This window comes from Calypte anna, chromosome 2, assembly GCF_003957555.1.
Source record: "Calypte anna isolate BGI_N300 chromosome 2, bCalAnn1_v1.p, whole genome shotgun sequence".
Taxonomy (NCBI): domain Eukaryota; kingdom Metazoa; phylum Chordata; class Aves; order Apodiformes; family Trochilidae; genus Calypte; species Calypte anna.
Window position 1 is genome coordinate 74,634,658 of NC_044245.1, and position 27,144 is coordinate 74,661,801.

A 27,144-nucleotide genomic window follows, 5' to 3' on the forward strand; every position below is an offset into this window, starting at 1 on the left:
GAGAGAGCGGCCTCTGGGGATTAGTGCAGTTTATCTGTGTTGCAGGGACTCAGCAGTCAGACAAACCAACAAAAGAAACAAAAAAACAAACAAGCAAAAAAACCCCCAACCAACTAAACAAACAAAAAAAGAACCAAAGTCAAAACCAAATCAAACCAAACCCCCCCAAAAACACAAACCAAAACAGAGCAAACCAACCAACCAACAAACAAACAAAACCACAAAAAACCCCACACCACCCCCAACAAAACTCAGAAAGCCAACCTAGCCATTCTAACAATGCTGGCATAAAAGTTTCCACTTCCACTGAAGCCAACAGGAATTCTACCATTAGTTTCATCAGAAGTAGTTCTAGGCCTGCCATGCTTATTGTGGACCTTGAACCTGCAGATGCTTATGTTTAGGAGGCATAATGGCCTTTAAGTTAATCACCTGTATGGATAATTGCAGGTAAACCATCAGATTCTGATTCTACAAATATTCATGCTTGAATTTAACTTAAAGCACAACAGTGTTAAAACTGAGTATGTTTCCTGTAGTTTTGAAGCCTCCTTGTGAAGGATGCTCTCAACTACACTGAGATCTGAACTAAGTCCTGTACTTTCTTCATTGGCTCACACTCTGGTGTGTAGGGTAGTTAGACAAAATTCACCTTCCTAAGAGGAAAGATAAGGTAAATTACTTTCTCATGCTTGAATCCCATTTATTTGTGTGTGGCTGCATATCTAATTTTTTTAAAAAAATATTAACTATTAAACATACAAAGCTTTAAAGATTAATGTTACTATTCCTGAAAGAGTATTTCGGTGTAAGATCTTTCTTTTATATTTTTCATAATTTTTATGTCGAGCAAATTCTGAACAATGAAGATGAAATTACAAATGTGGGTAGACAATATTATTCTAGTCAAGAAAATGTGCCTGCTCAGCTATGTAAAAAGATATATGCTGCCTGTAACAATTTCTGAGGCTTTTCAACTACAGCAGTGGGTTGGTAATGATATCTTTCAATTGATGAAATAACCTATTTCATTTCCAGATAGGATTTTCTTGTGATTTTGATTAAACAAAATGTCTCCAAAGGAGCATGGTTCCTGATATGTGATTTTTGATTTTTTTTTTATTTTTTTTTTACTATTCAAGTCTTGAGCTATTTGCATTCTTGAATCCCAGTCTGGGACATTTTCCTTGGTAGTATGCTCTAGTCTACTGATACAAATGGTTAAAACTTGTTAACATGGGAACAATGAATGGCCAGGCAGGATGTGTCCAGGCAGAATGCGGCCAGGCAAGGCATCCTTAGCCAGGATACCTCTGATTTATTACAAGAGCAAATGGAAGATGCTGCTGATAAGCTTAGAGAAAAGCCAGAGAAGCAACTCTGGTCCACTGCATCAGCATTTCTCCCCTCAGTGCAAACATTCAAGGCCTGGGGTTAAAAGTACAGTGAAGACTTAGCATTCCTCCTAACAACCCTCGCCCATGAGCACCGGGAGACAGTGGACATGTGGAGATGGGGGGAATCTTATGTTAATAACTTCTGAGAGATTATTTGAATAACCCTGCTTCTTGTATGGAAAGGTAATGCATATGTAGGATTTGTAAGGATAAAAGTGTTACTGAATAACCAAGTGGTGTTGGGTGGAGCTATACCCCCCACACCCAGCCCCATAACAAAGAATACCTGGCTTAATAGTCTCAGTCTCTGTGGCCATTGAATTATACTGACTTTCTCAGCTTCACTACTATTGCTTCCTTCTGCAGCAAGAACCACAGTGTTAATCATTACATTCCCTATATATTTTTTCCATAAATCAAATGGACAAGAGAAGGAAATACTAGCTTTTATTCTTATTCTTAATGGTTTGCATGCAATGAGGTGTCTATCACATGCACAGTCCTCTGGCCTTTGCGATCTTCTAAATGTACTTGTTGAGTGCCATTTTGTTCTTATTGCAGACTGATCACAAATGGCTTTCTCAATTTCATTCTGCCTAGTTTTTGAGAAAAATCATCCAGGTATGAAGAGGCCAACAATGAAAAGAAAATTAGTAGCTGGCAGCACACTGCATCAGAAAGATTATTTTTCTGTCATGAATAGAGAAAGTAGCATCAAATGTGAAAACATACTTTAAAAATAATGATCATTTAAGATAAAGGGGTTTGGAATAATTATCAGTTTGCTTTTAAGTTGCTTTTAAGTTATGTTTACAAGCCCATCTCTATTTTCTATTCAGACCTTGCTAGGGAAAAATAAGTAATAAGAACTGTTCTGGGTTGATGCAGTGCTGTTTTGATAGCAGGAGAGAGATCCCCTCCCCCAAGGATGGCTCATATTAGTATCTTGAATACCTTTTTCTGCTCCAAAACACCTGCCCTGCCTTAGGCCATCAGTAAAAAAAAACCGTACACCTCTGTGATTAACATATTCAAGATGAAGAAACACAGGGTAGTTAACAGCAGGACAGAGGAGAAGGGGAAGGTGAGGTAAATCAACATGTGGAGAGAACAGCACCAGAGGAGAGCAATGCTGGAGCAGAGGGACCAAGGCCGGTGAGGAAGGAGAGGGAGAAGGTACCTTAAGAGCTTTTTCTCTACATCCCGTGGTCTGACAGCAGCCTGTCCCTTGTACCCACGGAGAATGAGGATGGAGCAGACCCTGAAGAACCACAGCTGAGCAGATGCTGTGGAGCTGCAGCCATGGAAGGGACTTCCAAGCAGTTCCCCAAGCAGTCCCTGGCTCTGTGGGCCGCCTGCGCTGGAGCAGTTTGCTCCTGAGGGGCTGTGCCTTGCAGGATGGGGACTCATGGTGGAGGGGTTCATGAAAGACTTCCTCCCTTGGGAAGGACCCCACAGTGGAGTAGGGAAAGACCGTGAGGATTCCTTCTCCCTGAAGAAGAAGGAGAGCAGAAAACAACCTGTGATGTCTGGACTGTAACCCCACTTTCTGTTCCCCTGTGCTGCTGGGGGTAGGAGGTAGTGATATCAAGGACAAAATAATTTGAGCCCAGGAGGAAGGGAGGGGTGGGGAAAAGTATTTAAGCTCTGGTTTGTGTTCTCTCTTTGCCCTGTTTTGGTATGATTATGAATTAAATTGATTTTTTCTCAAGTTCAATCTGTTTTGCCCATGACCATACTTTGTGAGAGGAAACCTCACAGCCATTGTCTTGACCATAAAGTTCTAGGTGGATTTCCTCCCATAATGGGGGAGGTGGAGTGAGTGGCGAAGTGTTCCCTTGTTATTGGCCAGGCTCAAGCTACGACAAGTACACATTTTGATTTTTGGACCAGTTTTATGTTCGTAATTTACAAATGCTCAGGAATTTAAAAAAAAAAAAAATAAAATAAAATAAAATCACGTTGACCTGTTTCTCACAGCTCCTGTGTAACTGAAAGTTGCCCATTCTTCCCAAAGGAAAAATGGCTTTTTTCACTCCTATAGATGTAAGGGAATAAGTATGCTCTTCTCCATCTTCCATATTCTCCCAACATCCTTTGGATGAGGGGTGTTTATGTAGTTGTGCTAACAACCTGTATATGTCCACTAGGACACCTCTTTGCAAGCCCCATGGAGCTATTTCCAGCCTATTGCAGCTACAAATGGAAGTAGATAGACCATATCTGAGCCACTCTTCATAATGATTCAACTTCAAGCACTATTTCATATAATTTTTCTGGTTTTACCTCTAAACCTATTTAGTGCTTTCCAAAATGACTGATATAAATTATCATGGTCACAGAAGCTATGCATCAGCTTCTCAGGAGCTCAAATATTTGAAGTAATCCAAACAACAGAAATGCTAAATCTTTTATTATTTTCCTTTGAGCATCCCGGTTCTGCAAACAAACAAACAAAAGCCACCAAATCATTCTTTAATGTCTTCTTCCTGCAAGGATGGTATTAACTTGAAAGAGAAAAATAACAAAACTTGAGCTAACTACATTGCTGTTACATAAAATGAGTACTCTTTGTGCATTTGCATCTATTTTGTTTAATATTTTTCACGTGCAGATACTTCATTGATTGGAAGAATGATGTGGGCAGCTACTTTACAATAGATGCTACTGAAGGAACCATTGCTACTAATGAATTACTGGACAGAGAAAGCACGGCACAGTACAATTTCTCTATACTTGCAAGTAAAATTAGTAAGTATGACACAAATTGAATTAATATGCTAAGGTGATATTTTTTCAGAATGTAGTGCTCAAGCACAAATATGCTGTGATGAGTGCCTGTATTGCAAAAAGATTCTTTAAGAAGGCCCAATAGCTATCATTTTGCCAGTCCCGATATGAAATTGAATGTGATGTTCAAACATCTCTGCATAGTAAGGTTTTTCTAGTACTCCTCATGTACTCACAGTTCCCTCAGAAGCCAAAAAAACATTTTGTCAGCACAAAGAGAATGAGGAAATGTAATGAGATTTTGTCTTTCTTATCTCTGATTTTGTAATTCACTCAATATGAAATTGGGTTAGTCAAAAAACAGGTCTGTCAATCTGATTATTGAATGTAGAAAAATTTAAAGGCTCATTCAATTCTCAGACAAAATTACACTAAAACTGTGTCAAGACTTAAGGCCATAACTGACTCCACCTGTGTGCTGCATCTCTTCTTTTGTGTTTTATCTTCACCCAAGACTTTATGTCTTACCACGTTTTTTTTTTTTTCCTAAAGAATTTGTGGTGAGTTTATTGTTTTTAGTTTGTTTCTTTTCTGTTCTTTTCTTTCTGTCATACAAAAAAACACTCTTGTTTTTTTTAATAAGAGCGCACTTCTTCCACTGTATTTTGTAGCTGCAGCATTCTTATTGCAATCCTTCTGTGTTGCATTCCTCTTTCATGATCCTGTCAAACTGAAACTCCCATAGGCGTATACCACCCTTTTAAAACAAGTCTTTTGGTTGCTTAGCAGTGTCACAGAACTATTTGTGTTGGCACCAACAGGCTGTAGAAGAGGATCCCTGCTGCATTTCCTATTAGTTCTCTATTGTTTGTGTATACAGAATTGCAAATTTCTAAAGCAAAAAACATGTTTTCCTCAATATATTGCTTGAAAACAAGTCTTCAAAAATCATATGTGCTACTCACAGGAACAGGGAGATTTTGGAAGCAGAGGAGGTATACATCAGTTAAAATAAAAAAATATATTCACAGTTGTAGTTGTCTCAAAAAGAACCATAAGCTCACTCCCTGGAGCCTGAAATATAACAGGAACACCAGACAAATGAAAACTTGAATTTCATCTGTAGCTTAGAAAAGGAATACAGTAACATAGGAATCTAATCTATGACAAGTGATTTGGTATACGGAGACACATGTGAATGTGTATAATGACAGAAATGCCAACAGAACTGTAACTTTTTTCCAGAGAAACTGAAAGGCAGGCAGGTGCAGAGCGGATGGCATGTAATGGTCTATGGTTCAGCACATCTTAACTATTTAGATTTATTTGTGGATGAAAACCATCTGAGATTTGTAAGTTTTTTCTGCAGTAAGGCAGCAGTTTTAGTAAACTGGGTGTGGATCTGTTTATTATTCCCAAGAGTAAAGCTAGATAAAATCTCCAAGTTTACTTCTCTGTGCACCTTCCCAGCACATGTATAGTAATAACACATTTATGTAAAGTTATGGCAGGTAGTTTATGTTACAAATCTCCAATTTAAACAGTTGGTCAGTTAAGAATATACACATAAGACATATCTGTGATTCAACTAGAACTGCTCATTATCCATAGCATTAAAAGTAATTGCCATACTGGTACAACAAAATGTTTAACAATATTTTGAAGGATTTGTGGTATTCTAAATGTCAAAACTTCATATTCAGTTGTCTGTCCAAGATTTAGCACCGAAATAAAGGCTGGCATTTCAGGGATGCCACACTGCACGCAACCAAAAAATTATTAGAGAGAAGAAAACATCTGAAGAAAGAGGGAGTAGGGGGGAAAATACTATATTTGAAGAATTTTCATTGTAAAAAATTGTCAATTATTTTCAGTATTGATATAGAAACACTCAAACTGCTATTACTTACTAGAGAAAAAGTGCACTAAGCTGCTTTGGCATATATGTAATAACATAAGGGAAGTGACTCCTGTATTGGAATCAGTTGCACAAACTTCCCTCAGGAATGGACAGTACTTCTACCCAAGTATTTTTAGTTCTTCATGACTTTATCTCCTTAAAATTAAGTCTATAGACTACTAATAAGCACATTAAGTTCTGTTAGTTAAAACTTTGTTGGTAAAACATTTTTTTATCTTCTCTCTATTAGAGAAAAACAACAAAGGAAAAAAACCTCACCTTGTAGCCACATTCTCCAAATAACTTTTCTTGAAAAATCCGGTTATGAAAAAAGATGACCAATATTATCTCCATTAACTCAGAGAGAAAAATCAAGTAAACCTGCTTTGCTATCATTCTCCTGTATACGGAAAATTATGCCCAAGTCAGGAGCAGGCTTATATAGACTCCCTGACTGTACCTGAGTCCTAGGATCTTCTAAGAGACTGTTCCCATTTCATCTTCCTTAGCTTCAAAATGAAACCCTATGTGAATCAGAGATGATGCCTGTGCTGTGTTTTTTCTCATAGCCAGTAAAGTGTTGAAGTAATATGACTGGAGCAATCAAGCTACCTTTCAAACAATGGCACAAATGGCACACAGTTCAGGTTGCTAAACATAGCAGCAGACAGTTGACAAACTTAACTATAGATATGGATGTACTATTTGGAATCTTTTTACAACCTGATAAATCTGACTGTTACTGGCACTAAAGCAATGGAAGTTCAAATTTTTAGAGGAATACATTTCAAAAACGGAAGAGAATTACCTTGTGTTAATTAAAGTAACCTTTCATCTGTTGCAGAGAAAAAAAAAAAAAAAAGCCCTGCTCAAAAGGCCAGTTTGGAAATTTGCAAAGGATTTTGTGTCCAGTGGTCTCATTCTACATTTCATTTACCTCCCTCCTTCCTTTTACTTCCCAATTTCTCCATACATCTTTTTGTTCCCTGACTATAATACAATGGAGATTAGTTGTTTTGTTTTGTTTTGTTTTGTTCTTCCTAGAAACCCTAGTAGCTTTCATGGTTGCTGCTTCTCAACATTTTTGATCCCACAGACTCTGTCCAACTAATAAATTAAACATGGTTTGCTTTTTCAGGAACAAAGGCCAACTGGCACTGAGTACCCTATTTATATTCTAAAGAGGAAGCCCACATGTAAATCAATTCGTTCTGAGTGGTCCCTTGCCCATGCTAACTCCCAGCACATAGCTTGCAAGACCACTGGTTACCCCAGGCAAAAACTGTGTGAAGAGCTGCTTAACAGTGTGAAAAATCACAGTCTGGTGGTCAAAAATTTCCCTGGTATGCTTTTTAGTATGGAGATGTTTCTTTGTATTTCTCAGATGAGGAAATAGATGAGATACATACAATCTTATTTCTGGTTTCCTGTCCTCAAGACACTGGTTTAGGTTGAAAATACAAATAAAGTAAACATAATAATTCCCATACAAACCATCTTCCCCAGTCTTTTAACTCTAGGATCAAATTTTGTGAATATTAAAGAAACCTCATCTTAAAGATGTGGTTCATCTTCTCCTGCATACCATAATCAGGAGTAGAAATCACCAGTTTTCCTCAGTGGTCAGTATTTGAAATCAGTTCCTTCATTCCTAGGTTAGTGATTTAACCATCTTACCTTATCATCTGTCTAATGTGGGTTTAAAAGGCATGAACAGATATTTCCAGTGCCAACATGCACACCTCTACTGCACTCATAGGGTTCAAAAAGACTTGATTTTTAGACAAAAAGCAAACAAAACAAAAACAAAAAAAATGAGGGTCAAGTCTTAAAAGTGCTATTTGAAATGCAAGTCTTCATCCTCCTTCACATCAGTTATTAACAGGTCTTTGTAGTTATATTAAAATTCAAGAAAATTCAAAGCTCTACACAATCTTCATGCAGTCTTCTTTATATACCTAAATAATTAAATTGATATCGGTGCAAACCAGAAAGAAAATCAGTCACAGAAATAAAGTAAAGCCCAAAAGTAAAGTACACCTTATACCGTAGTAATTTTGTTTAATTTAATGTTTGATTTTTGCAGAATGTTTATGCAAGGTAAACATACCTTGCTAAAATATTTAGCAAGAAAAGATTTTAGGTCTCTCATACATCTTTCACAGAACTATATAAAATAAATTCCAGATTATTAGTGTGAAATGCACATTAAAAACATATACATATTTGTGTATATTTCCAAAGCATACTACCTTAAAATTAATTTGAGGGAAGGTAAAATCTCAAATTTCTTTATTTTAAAAAATACACTTCTATAATATGCATACTGTTCCAAAAAGATGGAAAAAAAATTATGTAAGATACTTCAGAAAAATGCAACCTAAAATAACTCCTCTCCAAAAAACCAATATGGCTAAAAGAAATTCTCAAAATTGGCTAACATCTCCCATCTACGTGATGCATAAATTTTGAATACACTAATTCTTTTACTGAAAAAAATGAAGTATTTAGGTTTTTGACTCATTACCTAAGCTGGTTTTTTATGTATCTGCTGTCTTGCAAGGGGTCTCAGCATAAAGTAAAAGAGTATTGTCTGCTTTGCATTGAATTTGTGTCTTCTTTCTGTCCTACATGGCATTTGCAGGTAAACTTGTTTATAAAATGCATCAAGTGATTAATGATTATCTGCGTTGGTAGGACAATGGACACATAACATATACTATTTTGTAGCATTTCTTTTGCACAAAAGTATTTGCTCCTTCAAATACTTACACAGTTAAAGACACAACTATTACAACACAGCCTGGTGGTTTAAGAACTTGAATGCTAGCTCTACATGATTCACTGTTTCATTTGCCACTGTTTCTGAGGCTTTCAGCAAGACTTTTCCCTATATCTTTCTCTCTTACTTTTCTCCATCTTCTATATGTTTATGCTCCACTTATCTCCTTAATATCTTGAATATGTAAACAACATTTAAGTTATAAATATTGAATTTCTACATTGTGGACAATAGAATACAATTTTAATCATTGGCAGTGTTTGCCACAGACTCCGTAAAAAGTGATCTGGGAAAGGTTTGCATTTTTAATTACTGGTACAGCTTCAAATTAGGCTTTGGTCAACATATTAATGTTGATTGGTTCCTTATTCTGTAAGTAGTAAAGGATCAAAGTCTGATACAAAATGATAAGAAGTTGTACTCCTTAGTAAAAACCAGAAATAAATGGAAGTGAATGAGTTTTAGAAATCTCAGTACTGGGATCAAAAAAGCTTATGATAATTCATGTGTACTTGTGATGCCAACAAAAATAAATAGTATTCTCTTATCTTTTCTCCTAAAAATCATTTATAGGTAACCCACTATTAACCAGCAAAGTCAACGTTATAATAAATGTCCTGGATGTCAACGAATTTCCTCCTGAAATTTCGGTCCCATATGAAACTTCTGTATGTGAAAATGCCAAACCAGGACAGGTATTTCAAATTTTTAATGTTTGCTATTATCCTTTTTCTTTCTTTATCATTTATAGCAATTAAAATTTCTGGGTTTGAAAATGGGACATCATGGCTAAAATTCTTTTATAAATAACATATCTGTGTTGGAAATACCTTTTTGAATGCTGTTTGTTGACCTTTATGGTCTATTTATGTTCTATTCTTGTTCTATTTATTTTTATTATCCCTGAGTATATGGTCCTCAGCCCATACTTTACTGTGCATTTAATAGCTATGACAGGAGAAATTATCCCTTCCTTAAAGACATTTAAATATAAAGAAAAAACCACAGTGAATAAATGGATTACACACACACATCTATGTCCTATTCTGAGAAAAGAATTCACAAGCCCAAGGATAATCCTCTGGAAAACTTCCCTTTATAATCAGTTTTAAATATATACATAGCATGCAAAATCTATTTCAGATTCAGAATTTCACCTTATACTATGAGTGATCCACTTTTAATAGAGTTGGCCCCAGAAGCTGTTGGCATGTGCTCCTCTGCACAAAATTTGTGCAACTAAACACAGTGCTGCAAAGAACCAAGGATATCGTGCACATTAACATCTAACGCTTTCAAAGGCAAAACTTGTATCTGCATCTGTTCAGCTGTTACTGCCAGCCATGGAAGGGACATATTAAACCTGCTGTGTAATCAGCAATTTCTCTTTGTATGTGTGTAGTATGTAAACAGACCAGTATGTAGTATGTAAACAGATTTTTATTGCCTTTATTACAGATTTGTCCATGACTTCATATAATATTCCTATCTAATTTATATATGTATGTTTCATCAGAATACCACGCAACCTAGTTTAACTTTTGGTGTATTGATACCTTTAGTTAGTACCTTATCCAGGCACTAACAACAGGAAGGGGAACCTTTTACAGGGAAGACTGAAATAAGCAGTAAGCTATCAAAAGTTAAAAATATTTAAATTTTTTTTTTATAAAAAAGTACGCTTTCCTTTAACAAAGATCAATGGCAATCCTAATATGAAGGATTTTAACTGCTCCATTGTCAAGACCACATAGGGAACCAAAGGAGATTAATGTTGGACTCCCTTGCTTCCTAAACTCCTAATCAAAAAGGAGCCTTGGTGCCACTGGATCCAACCTTAGTCTCAGACTTTGCCCTTTAGTGGAGAGTGACTAAAATGTTACAGTCTCAGGAAATGGTTGCCTATCATATACCCCCTGACTGGATTAAGGCAAAATGACACTCAAGGTCTATATCTGAACATTATTTTTAATTACAACTACAGCAGGAATAACTTATTAAAAAAAGAATTCTAAGGATGTGCAATCATAAATGCTGATACTTCAGCTACAAAAGTCACAATACATTGTTCATGTTCAAGATGCATGACCTGGAAAAAAATTGTTGTAGGCCTTACGTTACATAACGATTTCAGGAAGGAAAAGTGAGTGAGAGAGAGCGAATGAGAGAGAGAGAGAATAGGAGAAGAAAAGTAGAAAAGTTAGAGTGATAGATAACATAAAGTCACCAGTCCTGGATCCAGCATGTGGCCAAGGCAAAGGGGGAGGGCTGGTGTCAGTGAAGCTCACACAGCCCTCCATCACATATCACTCCTCCTTTTACAGGCCTGTTTCACTTAAATAATTATTTCAACAGGATGAGTAAATGTGGTTTCGACATAACATACTGAACAACTGAAGTGTACCTTCACTCCCTCCACTCCTTATCTCTATCAGTGTCTCCACATGCAGGTTCTAGGCTATATGCAGACCATTATTTCCATAGGTGCCAGGCAGTCCTTTGTCAGGCAGTCCTTTAGTTTTGGAAGGCTTATGGTGGTGTGTCTGTCAACACTACTTCCCAGAATAAGTTTCGATGGTTGGTCCCCTGTGCTTACCTGAAATCTAGTAGATGGGATTTTGGAACCCAAGAGCTCCTTCATACCCAGATGGTGCAGACTTTTGAAGTCGCCCTGCTTCATTTCAAACTGTAAAATTAGGGTGCAGCTTTATTTAGTGCTACATGTATTGGCCATAACAGTGACGGTAGTAGTAGCAGATAAAGTAAACTGTCTTTAAGTAATAATTCACAAGACAACAATCACTACTATTTTGATATGAAATACAAATGTTAAGTACTACTTCTATGAATATAGGGCGAATCTTTTTGATCTTCAGATATGTCAAAGTAAGACCTTCTGAGACACCAGGACTCATCTGGAGGCAAGAGTATTCAGACTTCTTGCCTGAATACTTTTGCCTCCAGAGGACTCATAACGTCTCAGTACTCTTGCCTCCACTGTCCAGCATAAAAAGGTAATGAGATTAATCCAGCAGGATTTCAGTTTCACTGTTTAATTTGCTGTTCACTTTGCACTTCCACCAAAATGCTTCTTTTAGAAAAGTGAATTAACTTCAGAATTAATCTTTATCTGGTCCAGGTGATACAGACTGTCACAGCAGCAGACAAAGATCTGTCACCAGCTGGGCAAAGGTTTTCATTCCGACTGTCAGCTGAGGCTTCCAACAAACCAAATTTCACAGTCCATGACTACAGAAGTAAGTTGCTTACCCATCTCGCTCTTTCAGAGCAGCAAGCTGCGTTTAAAATGACAATTATGATTACTTTGTATTACAGTCATGTCTACAGTCTAACATTTTATTTGACATTCCTAACGGTTAAGCTACCTAGGACATATACTGAAATTAATTCAGATCTAACATTTTTTCATTTTAGGACAGGAACTGTCAGAACATCAAAGGCTGAGATTTACCTACAGGCCTGCAAAACCACTGCTACCTGTTATATTTTCTTCCTTTTATCATTTGGGAAAACTCCAAAAAAACTCATATGACACAGAAAGTTGTCACAGTTTAACAGTGGGACAGAAATTAGAATCATAGAATGGTTTAGGTTGGAAAGGACCTTAAAGATCATCTAGTTTCAACCCTTCTGCCATAGTCAGGGACACTTTCCACTAGATCAGGTTGCTCAAGGCTCCACCCAACCTGGCCTTGAACACTTCCAGGGAGGGGGCAGCCAAAACTTCCTAGGGCAACCTCTTCCAGCATCTCACCACCCTCACAGGAAAGAAGTTTCTTCTAATATCTAATCTAAATCTCCCCTCTTCACATTTTAAAGCATTGCCCCTTGTCCTCTTACTACACAGCCATACAAAAAGTCCTGCCACAGCTTTCTTGTAAGTCCCCTTCAGATATTTGAAAGCTGCTATAAGGTCACCTCAGAGCGTCCTCTTCTCTAGGCTGAAAAGGCCCAACTTCTTCAGCCTGTCTTCATAGGGGAGGTACTCCAACACTCTGATCATTTTTATGGCTCTCCTCTGGACATGTTCAAGGACCTCTGTGTCCTTCTTATGATGGGGACTCAGGTGGGGTCTCACGAGAGAAGAGTAGAGGGGGAGAACCACTTCTCTTGAGCAGCTGTCTATGCTTCACTTGATATAGCTCAGCATATGGTTGGCTTTCTGGGCTGCAAGCACATACTGATGGCTCATGTTAAGCTTCTGGTACCACCACTATCACCCAGCCCTTCTCCTCAGGGCTGCCCTCAGTCCTTTCTCCTCCCAACCTGTATTCATGCATGATACTGACCCACATGCAGAACCTTAGCCTTGTTGAACATAGTGCAGTTTGCATGAGGCCACTTCTCAAGCCTTTCAAGGTCCCTCTAGGTGGCATCCCTTTCCACCAGCATGTTGACATCACCACATAGTTTGGCATCATCAGCAAACTTGCTGAGCACGCACTCAATTTCACTGTCCATGTCACCAACAAAGATGTTAAACAGCACTGGTCTGAGTACCAGTCCTCGAGGAATACCACTCATCACCCATATCCGTTTGGACAGTGATCCACTGATCACAACTCTTCGGGTGTGACCATCCAGCCAGTTCCTTATCCAATGAGTGGTCCATCCCTTTGTTATCTTCTTGCCTTTACAGAGCCTTCAGGAGGATCTGCTCCATGATCTTGCCAGGTTTACAGATGAGACTGACTAACCTGTAGTTTCCTGGGTCTCCTTTTTTTTCCATTTTTGAAAATGGGGGTAATGTTTCTGCTTTTCCAGTCAGGAGTTACTTCACCAGACTGCCATGACTTTTCAAATGTGATGGACAGTGGCTTTGAATCTCCACCTTTGAACCTTTCAGGAGCCGTGCGTGAATCCCACTAGGTGCCAGGGACTTGTTCACCTTCCGGTTCTTTAGATGGTGTTGAACCTGTTCTTCATCACAGTATGGGGACCTTCCTTTTCCCAGTTTCTGCCTCAGCCTTCTGTAACATGGATGGTGCAAACAAAGTCCTTGCTGGTGAAGTCTGAGGCAAAGTAGTCACTAAATACTTCAGCTTTGTCTACATCTTGGGTGACCAGCTCTCCTGTTTCCTTCTGGAGTAGGCCCACATTTTCCCTAGTCTTCCTCTTATTGTTGACATACCTGTAGAATCTTTTCTTGTTGCCCTTAACCTCCTTTGCCAGGTCCAATTCTCCGTGAGCTTTTGCTTTCCTAACCTGATCTCTTGCTTCTTTGCCTACTTCTCTGGACTTCTCCCAGGGTATCTGTCCTTGCGTCCATCCTCTGTAAACTTTGTTTTCACACCATGTCCAGAAGTTCTTGCTCATCCATGCAGGCTTAGTGGCATTCCTGCCTGCCTTCCTCTGGGAAGGTCCTGGGCATGCAGGAGGTGATTCCTGAACATGGATCAGCTTTCCTGGGCTCCCTTCCCATCCAGGGCTTTGTCCGATTCTACCATCCAGGGCTTTGTCCCATTTTGCCCTACCAAGCAAATCCTTGAAGAGACCAAAGTCTGCCCTTTTAAAATTAAACAAATGACACCGTATAAACCCCTCTCCCTTCCCTTTTTGGGAAGGGAAAGAGAACAAAAAGAGAGAGACTTGCGGGCTAGAAACCAATCTACACAATTTAATGAAACAGTAAAGATGGAAAAAGAAAATTATGAAATATATACAAATGTATGCAGAGCCACTATTGTGTTTAGTTTACTCTGGAAAGAAAGAAGTAACAGCATCCAGTATTACCTTTAAGAAAAATAAATAAGAATAGTTCAAATATTATTAGATAATTAAATTTCCACTTTTAAACTAGTAATGTTGACACCAAGATGACTTTGGACCTTAGTAGTCTGCTATCAAACTTTCTGTACTGCATGAAAACACAGACAATATTACCATAAGAAATGAAATTAAGAACAACCAAGACACACATAACATTCATGCATAGATTTTTTTGTGTGTGTGTACTTACCTATACAAATACTCATAGAAGCATTTCTTAACAGTTACTAAAAAAGAAAAAAGTAATGTATTTATTGAAACATAAGGAATACAGAAAAAAGAAAATAAAAGCTTTTATGGAATATTTTTCAGTTATACAAGGCTTTTTAGGTTTTTTTATGATTTTGCAGAGCTTTTGGAAAAATCTGTCCAAAGAGAAACTCTTTACAATGTTTGCATTATCTTCTGCTTTTTGCTTGCCAAAAAGGTTGAATGTCTGCTCTCTGCACAATTTAGAAGTATAATAAAACAACCTTATTGTCACTACAGACGCCTTCACATGAATGCCTATAACAAAAATACCATTATATTTTGAGTTAGCAATTATGTTAGTACTAAGCATTTTGATTAAAGGAATTTTGATTCTTTCTGACTTGTGTTCACTGTATAACAATTAATATTTTTATAAGTAAAGCCGTTCTTTAACATTTTTAAATAACCCCTATTATTCTATACAACTAAAAATTGTCAGTGGTGTGATATTACAGCAGCTGTAGTATGGCTGTAGTGCATTATTTGAGGTTCCATACCTCATCAGATTATAACAGAAACAAGACAGAAGCTCAAGGTTGCCATACAGAGTCTCTATGAGTATAAACACAGGGAAATGTTGTATTCAGACTACACTTTCAGCAGTGCTGAGCCAAATCCATTAGCTATGAGTAGCAGTGAGGGGCCCTGGTAGAGCTGGAGGGCTTCCAGCTGAAGTGCTGACCTTCCTCTTTCCACTTTGCTGGACTCGATCTGCTCCCTAGAGGGCTGCTTCCCGGCTGAGCACACTCAGTTGCTCATCCAAGAGAGCAAATTTTTCTTCTCTCCAGACTGTCACACACATCCTGAAACTGAATTGGGAGCCAACGTAATGAAGAACCAGAAGCTGTATGAGCTTCAGATCATATCCAGGCTACTCGGAGATTCTGAACACATGCCTGTGTCCGTATTTTCAGAGGAAGCTTGAACAATTGAAAGGGGTCATAGAAGAGCAACAAAATTGTTCAAAGAGATAAAAGCTGTTTGATTCCTCTCAACAGGGAATGGAAAGTCATTTGGTTGCATTGCAACATGTATTAAAATGATCTTCAACACTGCAATCAAAACGAGAAGAAAAGAGTAGAAATAATTCTATTAATAGAAATAAGTAAAATTAAATTAAGCTGAGTGACGTAAAATTCTATCTAATCTTTCTACAGTGCAGACAGTTAATCACAAAAAGAAATCTAGTAGGGAAGTTAGTTTCATTCAAACCATTTTGACTTATTTTTCTTTTCCAAAACTAAATATCACCAAAATGTATGCATCCATGTGATTATGACAAAAAGGGAAATTTATGAAATAAACACCTTTTCAGTCAGGTGCTTTATAAATGGTGTTTGATAATGTGTGTGTTTTTGGATATTTAGGGTTCCTTCTTGTTGTCTTTAACTGGAATTTCACTCAAGTATTTGAGTGTTGAAATCAGAGCCTTTAATCCTTCCACCTAATGACAAAATTCCAAGAAGGGATGAAAGTTGTAACATGGATAGTGACCTCTTTAAAGATACAGTAAAGCACATTGGTGAAATGTCAAAAGTGTGATTGCTGCAGGCTACCTTCATTCAGAACTGTCAGCTAATTAATTCCCTGCTAATTTCATTTTGGTTTTGCTTTCAATGTAATCCTTTCAATCTGCACATCATTCCCTTGTTACTCTCTTTTGATTTAAGAAAAGCAGTGATAACTCTCTCTAATGGGAAGAAATGACAAAACATAATTTCTAGGAGTTCTGAACACATTCATGACTAACTGATGCAGAATGTAATGATTAGAAAGCACTATGGTCATTTATGTATCTAGTTTTATTAGGGCAGGAAATTTGAAGGTGTTTTGAATTTCTTTTCAGGTATATTATTTCTAGTGGTAAAGAGAAATTAATTAATAGAAACGTGATTCTAAATCGATGTGCAATCAAAGCTTTTTGGACCACTGGCTTGGAATATAAGGACATAAGAAAAAAATAAAAATGGAAAAGCCTTCCTAATACCTGTAATGCTTTTTTGAATTATTATTTACGTCTTACATGAAATTTGGGCTGTCAAGCTAACAACTTCACAACAAATTGGACGTTATATAATGATGTCCAAAAAATAGCTGTACCAGTTAGAACATTATACCTTCTATATTGATCAAACAAGGCAATTACATAAAGCACGTTACTCATTGAGTTTCAAAATCACAACAGCTGCCTATTACTAAAGGTGATACAAGGTAGAATCATGAATTAAAGTATACAGTGAAAATGCTATAATGACTGTGTCGTGTTTTACAGACAACACAGCTGGGATTGAAACCAGGAGAAATGGTTACAGCAGAAGGCAGCAAGAACTGTACTTTCTTCCAGTAGTAATAGAAGATAGCAGTTATCCCGTCCAGAGCAGCACAAACACAATGACTATCCGTGTTTGCAGATGTGATTCTGATGGCACCATCCTTTCCTGCAATGTGGAAGCAATCTTCTTACCAGTAGGCCTCAGTACAGGAGCGCTGATTGCAATTTTGTTGTGTATTGTTATACTTCTAGGTTAGTTCTCATTAAACCATTTGAAGTGCATTTCTCTGGTTATTCACCTGTGAATTAATTCATGTTGTTGTTAGCTTGGCTCAATGTTTGACAAAAGCCACTGATAAAATGAGGTAGTTTATGAGAACTTCTAGAAATGCATTTGTATTTCTAGAAGAGCATCCCAAAGTACTGACCACAACCATGAATTTGCCACCACCTACATATTTCTTATTTCATCAGGAGAATCAAGTTTCACTGGAATCTAAACCATAATTTTCCTTGGAAACAGTTTTGTTTGGATTGTTTTTCATGAAGAATTAATGTTTTAAAATTATTTAGGCCAAGTTCTTCTGTCACTAATAGCAGTAAGGACTTTGTAAGGGCCTTTATTTTATTCACCATGCCAGCTTGAGCAAAAGGAGAACAAAGATATGAGAGAGGAGCAAATAATTGTAGACTGTGACTGGCAAGATCCATGTAAATTTTACAGGATGATTTTATTTTCAGGTAGGTGTGGATTCCATAAGGTGGATTTGTCATTTGATCCATAGTGTATTTAAATATTGCCTTATTTCCAGGGTGCCCAAAGCAGTCAATACTCATGTGCATACTACTTACTATATAGCCTTAATGAACTGGTAACAAAATAAATCTAACTTTGTAGCTTACACAGGCACATTGTGGCTGCAGAAACAGACTGATTCTTACAGACACTAGTATAAGCTTTGTCTTTACACTAGTGGGATTCCAGATCTTGCTCTACTCCTTATGTAGGTCTAATGCATAGGCAAAAATAGTTCTAGACACAGAATAGTAGAGATAAATGCTTCTCTGCATTTGGATGATATAGTATTTATCACTTAAGAAAATTAGCACAGCCTCAGAGTTACATGAATAGATTCTGAATAGCAGTGGGTAGAAGTCATAATTTCTGTTCTGTGTAAAAAATTCATGTGAGAAAAATGTTATTTCAAATCAGAGTAAGAATAGCAAAAAATCAAACTTCCCATGGAATAAAAATTAATAACAAATATACCCATTCTGAGAAATTCAAAAGAAGCTAAAGTAAAACAATCGTAGGTCAGTTTTTTGGAGACAAGAATAATTCTGTCTTTTTTACCACAATTATTTGGTGCTAGATTTTTACTTCTAGAGTTTTCCTGGATAAAAGCAGACAGGGGTGAGCCACACCATCAAATACATTCTATTATGAGAAAAGTTTTAACTTATTTTTACATGAAAAGATAAGTCAATTGGAGTTCTGCCCTAGGGCAGGAATCCTAGGACACCTTACCTATTACCTTTGTGTTGCAGTTCAGTTAGACTCCTTTTTTGGTGTCTAGAAGCCCTAAACACATAGCTGTAGCAGAGCCTTTCAAGTTGCCACCTTTGTGTCCAGTAGACTGAACAGTGTGGAATATGAATCAGAGAGTCTGGTCCTCCTGGTACAAAGATTATTTACAATGATAGAGTACCACCACAACTTCTCTGGGCAAAATGTTCCAATGCTTGATGATTCTGACAGTAAAGAAGATTTTTTTCTTACTTTTTAATGGAATTTCCTGCATGCCAGTTTGTGCTCATTGCCTTTTTTTCTACCACTGGGTACCAACAAGAAAAATTTTGCTTCACCTTCTTTACTTCCATCCATCAGCTATTTATATATATTGATAAGATTCCCCTAAGATTTATCTTCCCTCTGGGCTGAAGAGTCCCATCTCTACCAGCCTCACCTCATGTGGCAGAAGTTCAAAGCCCTTAATTAGCTTTTTAAATCTGCACTGGACTCACTTCAGGAAGTCCATGTCTTAGACTGAGAAGCCCAGAACTGGAGCCAGGACTCCATGTGTGTCTGACTGAGGGCAACAATCACCTCCTTACACATGCTGACAATGCTCTTCCTAATTCAGCCCCAAATGATGTTTACCAACGATGTGCAACCAGGGCACTTTCTTGGCTCATGGTGAACTTGTCCACTACAAACCTAGGTCCTTCTCTATCAAAGCTGCTTTCTGGCCATTCACACAAGAGCACCTACAGGATGTGGTTATTTATCTACATGTTAAAAACTTGGTTTTTCTTCTGTTGAACTTCATGGGGTTTTTGTTGGGCTATTCCTCCAGCCTGTTGAGGTCCTTTTGAATGGTGGTACAACTCCTGTTATGTATCATGTGCAAACTTGCTGAAGGTGCACTCAGTCCCATGATCCTGGTCATTTCTGAAGGGGTCATTATTGACCCCTGAGGTACACTATTAGTGACTGGCCTCTATTTGGTCTTTGGGCTGTTGATCATAACCCTTACAGCCTGGAAGTTCTGACAGCTTTACAGTCCACCTCGCCGTCTACTTGTTCAGTCCATATTTTCTTACTTTTTCTCAGAATGTTATGGAAGAGCATCAAAAGCTTTGCTAAAGATAGGATAAAAATAATTAACATTTCTCCTTTCATTTGCCAGTCACCTCATTGTAGAAAGCTGTCAAGTGTGTTAAGCACAATATGACCTTTGTAAATCCATACTGACTCCTCCTGATCCCCTTCCTGTTCTGATAGGCTTCAATATGGTTTCCAGAATTATTTTCTCTGTTATGTTACCCAGGATCAAGGTGAGGCTGGACTTCGCTACCTTATTCTTCTTGACTTTCTTGAAGGTGAGAAGAAGTGAGACTTTCTCCAGTCCTTAGAAACTTCCAGTCTCAATGACCTTTCAAAAATTATCAGTGTCCTCAGAATGACATCAGTCATCTCTTTCAACACATGTCCATTCCATCAGTTCCTATGTCCTTGTGTGTGTTCTGTTTTTTGAAGTGTTCCCTAACCTGACCCTCTTCCACTAAGGATAAGTCTTTCTTAAGATTATCCCTCATGTGTCAGGGACTTGGAGTTTCTAAAGAACAATCTTACCAATAAAGAAAGAGGCAAAGAAAACATTAAGTTAGTTTTTTGTAGGTCCTTTGCCCCATTCAGCAGTGGGCCCACATTTTCCCTACTTTTCCTTCTGTTGCTGTTATATTTGTACAAGCCCTTCTTGTTGCTATTTGTGTCCCTCATGAAATTCAATGCTAGATGGGCTTTAACTTTTCCAGCTGCATCCCTGAATGTTCAGACACTCACTGTATATTCCTCCTGGCTTACATGTCTTTGTTTTCACCTCTTATATAAATCTTTTTTTATTTCTGAGTTTATTCAGGAGCTCCTTTTTCATCCATGCAGCCCCCCTGCTGCCTTTGCTTATTTCCTGCTCATCAGGATAGGACCTCTGTTGAACTTGGAGGAAGTGTTACTTGAAAATCAAATAGCTGTTCTGACCTTTTTTCTCTCTAGAACCACATCACATGTGATTTTTTTCTCTATTTCAAAGATTCCAAGTCTTGATTTTTTTCCTTTAATACTGTTTTTTCCCCTCTGTAATGTGGAAATTTGGGTGTTTTTCTTTTTTTTTTTTTTTCTGGAAGACATTAAAAAAAAACCTAAAATCTCTCTCTGTGTCTCTGAACTGAAAAGAGGAATTTATTTCCAATTCTATCTGTTCACAAAGCAGGCCAGTAGGAAAAATCGTACATTACTTCCTTCAGCAGCACAGAAAACACTAAGGAGTTAGACTCATGTATCGAACTGTAAATGACTTTTCATTGGCTACAGTACTGCTATTTTTTAAAGATTAGGAAGAGCATATCTGCTAAGGAACAAGCCCCTTTGATTATATGAAACTTTCAAAGGGAGATAGAATGATATATAATTAAGAGGACCAAATTATTTCTGTGCATGTCTTAACTTCAGTTTTATCTTTTTACAGTCATTGTAGTACTGTATGTAGCATTACGGAGGCAGAAGAAAAAGGACACACTCATGACCTCTAAAGAAGACATCCGAGATAATGTCATCCATTATGATGATGAAGGAGGTGGAGAAGAGGACACCCAGGCTTTTGACATAGGTGCCCTGAGGAATCCCAAAGTGATTGAAGATAACAAAATGCGCAGGGACATAAAACCAGACACCTTGCGTTTTCCTCGTCAGAGACCCGCAGCTGAAGACAACACAGACATAAGAGATTTCATCAACCAAAGGCTGCAGGAAAATGACGTAGATCCAACTGCACCCCCTTATGACTCCTTGGCAACCTATGCTTATGAGGGAAATGGATCTGTTGCAGAGTCTCTCAGCTCTATAGACTCCCTCACTACTGAAGCAGACCAGGATTACGACTACCTGAGTGACTGGGGACCTCGCTTTAAGATATTGGCAGACATGTTTGGAGAAGAAGAAAGTTATAACCCTGACAAAGTCACTTAAGTACAACTACAACAGAGTAATGAAAGAAAAAGTAATCAAACAACAAATTTAAAAGAAAAACCTAAGCTTTATAATAGGACAGGTTTCCTTTGATTAGAAAAGACAGCGGCTGTTTCCAGCAAGTTACCACATCTATCATTCTATCAGTTTTGTTTTGACCTGTGAAGGAAAGATAAATACTGTACTATACACAATTTTTTGTTGTTGTTATTTTGTTACTCTGGAATTACATTGAGACAAGCTCAGGCCTACAAGGTAAAGTTTACTGACCTGATTTAGAAGATAGTTTTCTGGCATCACGGTGGAAGAGTGGTAGCTTTTTCGTAATTCCACTAAAGTGCCTATTGAAACTTTTATCATTTAAGTGGTAAAGAGTCTGCTGTGGTGGTGTTACAAAGCTGAATGGTAAATTGGACAAGAACTTCAAGACAAGAAGCAATAGCAACATGCTGACTTCTTTTAGAACAAGAATGGAGATCACTTCCTGGAGTATATCTAATGACTAAAATTAAGGGAGGGTGTACATTGTGTTTGGAGATGATGTTTGTTTTTTTAAAAGAAGAAAACAGTATGTCAAGACACCATATTTCTTCTTCCAAAATGTCACTGGATATTTAAATTCAAAATGCTACTTACCCTGAAGATGTAAAGCCCCAACTAAAAAGGAAAAAAAATCTTAGCATACATCAGTGATTTAAAATGTTCATGCAAATGTTGCATTTTCCCAAAGTAATAAAAAGATGAAAGCCACTATTCCTTTAGGTGAAGGAAATTTCTCTTGGCTTCCCCTCTCCTTTTAAAATAAGACTATTCTTACAACATAACATGGAGAGGGTTTTTTAAGAGTATAATGAAATTTTTAGTACCAAGACATTTATTTCCCTTGTAAATATCACTAAAAAACTTTATGTAAAGAAATCCATATCACTTTTCTTTGCAATTAGATTGCTACTCTTTAGGTACTACAGCCCCACATATTCTAGAGTAGTTATTTTTTATCTGCTACAGTTCAGTATATCACTGTATTTCACTGTCAAACCCACATCAAGCATTTTAGAAAGTTCTGAGGATGGAAACCTTATTAATTTTTCTGTTGCCAACATATTAACAGGGGCAGAATAAAAGTATAAAACAGTATGTTTGTCCACACTTTATGTCCACACTTTATGCACACGCTCATGCATAAATCTAGCTGTGCAGGTAACACAAATACAGATATGGAACATCTCTCATAAAACTATTTAATCTGATTTTTTTCTGATGGTCTAAGGCATTTTGTAAGACAATGGATTATGGCCCCTGAAGTGCATATATCTTTATATTCCCTTCTAAAATCTGTGTATTTCTATAGAATCTGCTTGAGCTCTACTCATAATTAATGGCACTGTCAAGGCCAACCAGTATCTTTCGTGAATCAGAAGTCTTTTGTTCACCGCAGATCTACAGCTTAGTTTTTGAACCACTGAAGAATTAATAACTATCTGATATAGTTAGCTCATAAGTCTGATATCAACATGTACAAAGTTCCCTTTGCTCTGTGTAAATTATTCTCCTAATGAGACTTTAAAAGGTGTATGGCTTAAATAGGTTTCAGATTGTTTGGTACAATTGTACAGAGCTACTTTGGCATAGCTTCTGCCAGCAGAGTGCTGGGAAAGAGACAGAGCATATGGTAACAAGAAAAGTTCTTGTTGTTTTCACTGTCATCAAAAGTATCCTATGTTCCCTAAGAGATAAACTAAGCCAACAAAAGATCTCTTCTCACAGAACAAGGAAGCAGTTTGAGTGGCGAGGCCCATTTGACAGTATAGTAGTTTTTGTGTGGACAGTGATTTTTTAATTTTCACTCATCCTGACAGCATAACAAAGACAACTGGATACTGCAGTGTGGGCCTAAAATAGAGCTCTTAAAATTATTTTTAAAAAGTATTTTGCTACCAGTTACAGCACAAACTTGACACACACAATATTCACACTTGTGGAACGACTTAGCAATTCTTCCTCATGCAGCCTGTGTGTAGCAATGCTTCCTACCCTTCTTCCACAGTTCAAACAAGCATCTCATCCAGCTCATTTGCAGATCTGCAATCAATCCTGTGCCAAAATCTGCTCTTGGTTACAGTACTAGACCTCTACATGTATTTCACTAGAAAAGTCAATGTAAGTGAAGTAAAAGCACTGTTTGACTTTTAAAAATAATGTGTAATGCATGTTTCTGGGAAAGCTTCATTTGTATCAGATGATGGGTGAATGTTAGGTATCTCACATAGGTTGGTATTTGCTCTAAGTAGGACAGTCTGTATGGGAGCCTGACTTCCGAAACGGAAAGACACAAAATGTGGTCTTAAACATGCTGCTCCACACAATCCATATCTGACAGTGAGTTGTTGTATGTTAAATTAATACCAAACTGAATATCAAATGCATATTTTTGACATTTAAAAGGTTTGTAATGGAAATGTTTCTATCACATAATCAATAAACATCCAGGAAGATTTAAGCAAGAAATTGATATGTAATTACTAATGAAATTGCTTTATAAAATTATGGTTAAATATTTTAAGACCTTTTTAAAAAAGTGATCAAACAATTAACAGGCATATTTTTGTAAACAGCTTCATAAAAATAAGGAAAAGTATTGCGTTTCATTTATGCATAGCCTGGTTTCCAGGAAATTTCTGTTTAGCTCCATGTTCTCCTCCCACTCTCTGTCTGAAAGATTTGTTAGAACTCCTTTTATTTATTTATTTATTTTTAATAAGTCGGACAAATATGAGATGTACAAGATTTAAAATCTGTCAAAACATCCCAGATGACATGAAGTCAATAGAATTAGGGAACCTCTGCACTTGTAAATTGTGTCATATAACTACATCAGTTTTTAAGTTCTATATTTTCAGAAAATCTCTACAACCATACTCACAATCAAGATGTTAAGGTGAATGTCTTTTTCCCTCAACTGTGGAAAGAGCTATAAACCTCAAATTGTGTGAGAGTGACTGGAGGCTAAGTTAATGCTTCAAAGATACAGAAGAGATAGATCTGAGAGAAATACTGTTGTTTAAATTCAAATAAATGCATAAACATCTAGCATCATCTTAAATGTCTCAACAGTGCCCTCCTTGAAAATCACAAAGCATTCTGTAAAATGCCTTCTGCACATGAAGGCATCAAGACAATTCACTGATATAAGCAAATGCACATTTTATATTAAACAATTATGACGTACTAGAGGTGCTGAAAGAAAAATAAATATAAAGCATTCAGCTAAAAAAAGTATCTAAGGCAGCTTAGCTGATCAGCTCACATGCAAAGAACCAAAGATACATTTATAACAGAATATTTGAAAGGAATTTCAGGGAAGAAGGAAAGTGTTCTCTGCCCTTCCAAGAAAGAAGAAAATGTTACCACTTAGGAAAGGTCAGGAAGTTTCTCTGTGGGATCAAAACATAAAAGATTGCTAATATTCTGATAATGCTGTTTTTATTGAAATGCAGATTTACAATATTGTCAGTGAGTCAAATAGCAAGAATCTGGATAGCAAACACCGTAGAACTCTCTTGCTCAAAGAGAGTTTTGAATATTTTATATTTTTATGATTTTTATATTTTAAAAAATTCTCTAAATTTCTTCTAAATAAAGTCACAGTTACTGAAGATTTACTGTAGGTTTTGGAAGCAGAGGTATTATGGAGCAATAAATGACTCAGAAGATTACTGACCATATTATTCTACAGACTACCTTGGAAATATTATCAAGAATAAGGTGTTCACATGCATATAAATACAGCTGTTCTTTTACCCCAGTAAAATCTGTAGCTCTGTAGATGTTATAGTCATTTTAGGTCTACCTTCATTGCTATTAAAGGGTTCTTACAGCTGTGTTGCCATAAAAAAATCTTTATTAAAAGAATATAGAAAGAAAATCCACTGGATTACAGGCATTCTGTATGATACTAGTGACTCAGTTTTACTTGCTGGGATTTGGATTCATAAATTCTTTTCAGATATTTTATTAGTGTTACTGCTATCATTAACATAAACATTCCAGTCCTCTGTGTGTAGAAATACTTGTGAGCTTTACAAACCTTCATGAAAACAAATAATGAAATGATCCCTAGTAATAACCCCACTGAGATGACATTTATGTGCTTGTATTATACCCTTCTTAATCTTCTCTTAATTGTAAATCAATTATTGATAACTGATTGAAGAAGCAAGTCCTGAATGCTCAGGAGCAGACTGTCCCTGTGTGCCGAAAGGCAAAGCAGCGGGGAAGATGAGTGGTCTGCCTGAAGAGGGAGATTTTGAAGGAAATTAGGTTAAAAAAGAGAGCTTACGAACTATGGAAAAAGTGGATGGCTACTCAGAAAGAGTTTAGGAATACAATTAGGTCATGTAGAAATAAAGAAAATTAGAGATACAAAGGTATAATTGGAACTTAATCTTGCCACTTCTGTTAAGGATAACAAGTCTTTCTTCAGATAGATCAATAGCAAAAGGAGGGGCAAGGAAACCTCCATTCTTTGTTAGACAGGGAGGGAAACGTAATTACCAAAGATGAGGTAAATGCTGAGGTATTTAACACCTTCTTTACGTCTGTTTTCGAAAGTAAGAGAAGTTGTCTTGAGGACAGCTGGCTTCTGGTGCTTGTAGACAGAAATAAGAAGCTGAGTACCCGCCCTGTAATCCTGGAGGGAACAGGTAGAGACCTGCCATCACTTGGATCCTCTCAAGTCTATGGGACCAGATGGGATCCACCCCAGGGTGATGAGGGAGCTGGCAGAAGATCTCACCAAGCCACTCTCCATCACTTACCAACAGTCATGGCTCACTGGGGAGGTCCCAGGTAACTGGATGTAGGCGAATATCACACAAACACACATAAAGGGCCGGAAGGAGGACCCAGGAAACTCCAGGCCTGTCAGCCTGACCTCAGTGCTTGGCAGGGTTATGGAGCAGATCATCCTGGAAACAATCACACAGCACCGGCAGGATGGACAGGGGATTAGACCCAGCCAGCACGAGTTTAGGAAGGGCAAGTCCTGTCTGACCAACCTGATCTCCTTTTGTGATCAGGTGCCCCGCCTGGTGGATGAGGGGAAGGCTATGGATGGAGTCTCCCTGGACTTCAACAAAGCCTTTGACACCGTCTCCCATAGGATTCTCCTGGGAAAGCTGTCAGCCCATGGCTCAGAGGAGCACTCTGTGCTGTGTTAGGAACTGCTGGAGGCCCCCAGAGAGTGGTGCTGAATGGTGCTGATGCAATTGGCAGCCGCTCACCTGTGGTGTCCCTCAGGGATCAGTGCTGGGCCCAGTTCTGTTCAATATCTTCATTGATGATTTAGATGAGGGGATTGTCCACCATTAGCAAATTGGCAGACGACACCAAATTGGGGGAGAGTGTGGATCAGCTGGAAGGCAGGAGGGCTCTGCAGAGGGACCTGGACAGACTGGAGAGCTGGGCTGATTCCAACGGGATGAGGTTCAACAC

At 37.6% G+C, this 27,144-nt stretch overlaps 1 protein-coding gene across 2 annotated transcripts in view; it reads left to right on the forward strand.

Annotated features, from left to right (window-relative positions):
- CDH12 (cadherin 12) overlaps window positions 1-21,651 on the forward strand; it is a 142,343-nt gene extending 120,692 nt beyond the window's left edge. For both annotated transcript variants that reach the window (XM_008490509.2, XM_030444861.1), the window contains 5 exons: window positions 4,012-4,148; window positions 9,383-9,504; window positions 11,949-12,066; window positions 17,124-17,375; window positions 21,152-21,651. In XM_008490509.2, coding sequence (XP_008488731.1) covers window positions 4,012-4,148; window positions 9,383-9,504; window positions 11,949-12,066; window positions 17,124-17,375; window positions 21,152-21,651 — 1,129 coding nt within the window. The remainder of the gene's footprint in view (window positions 1-4,011; window positions 4,149-9,382; window positions 9,505-11,948; window positions 12,067-17,123; window positions 17,376-21,151) is intronic.
- Window positions 21,652-27,144: the final 5,493 nt, after the last annotated feature.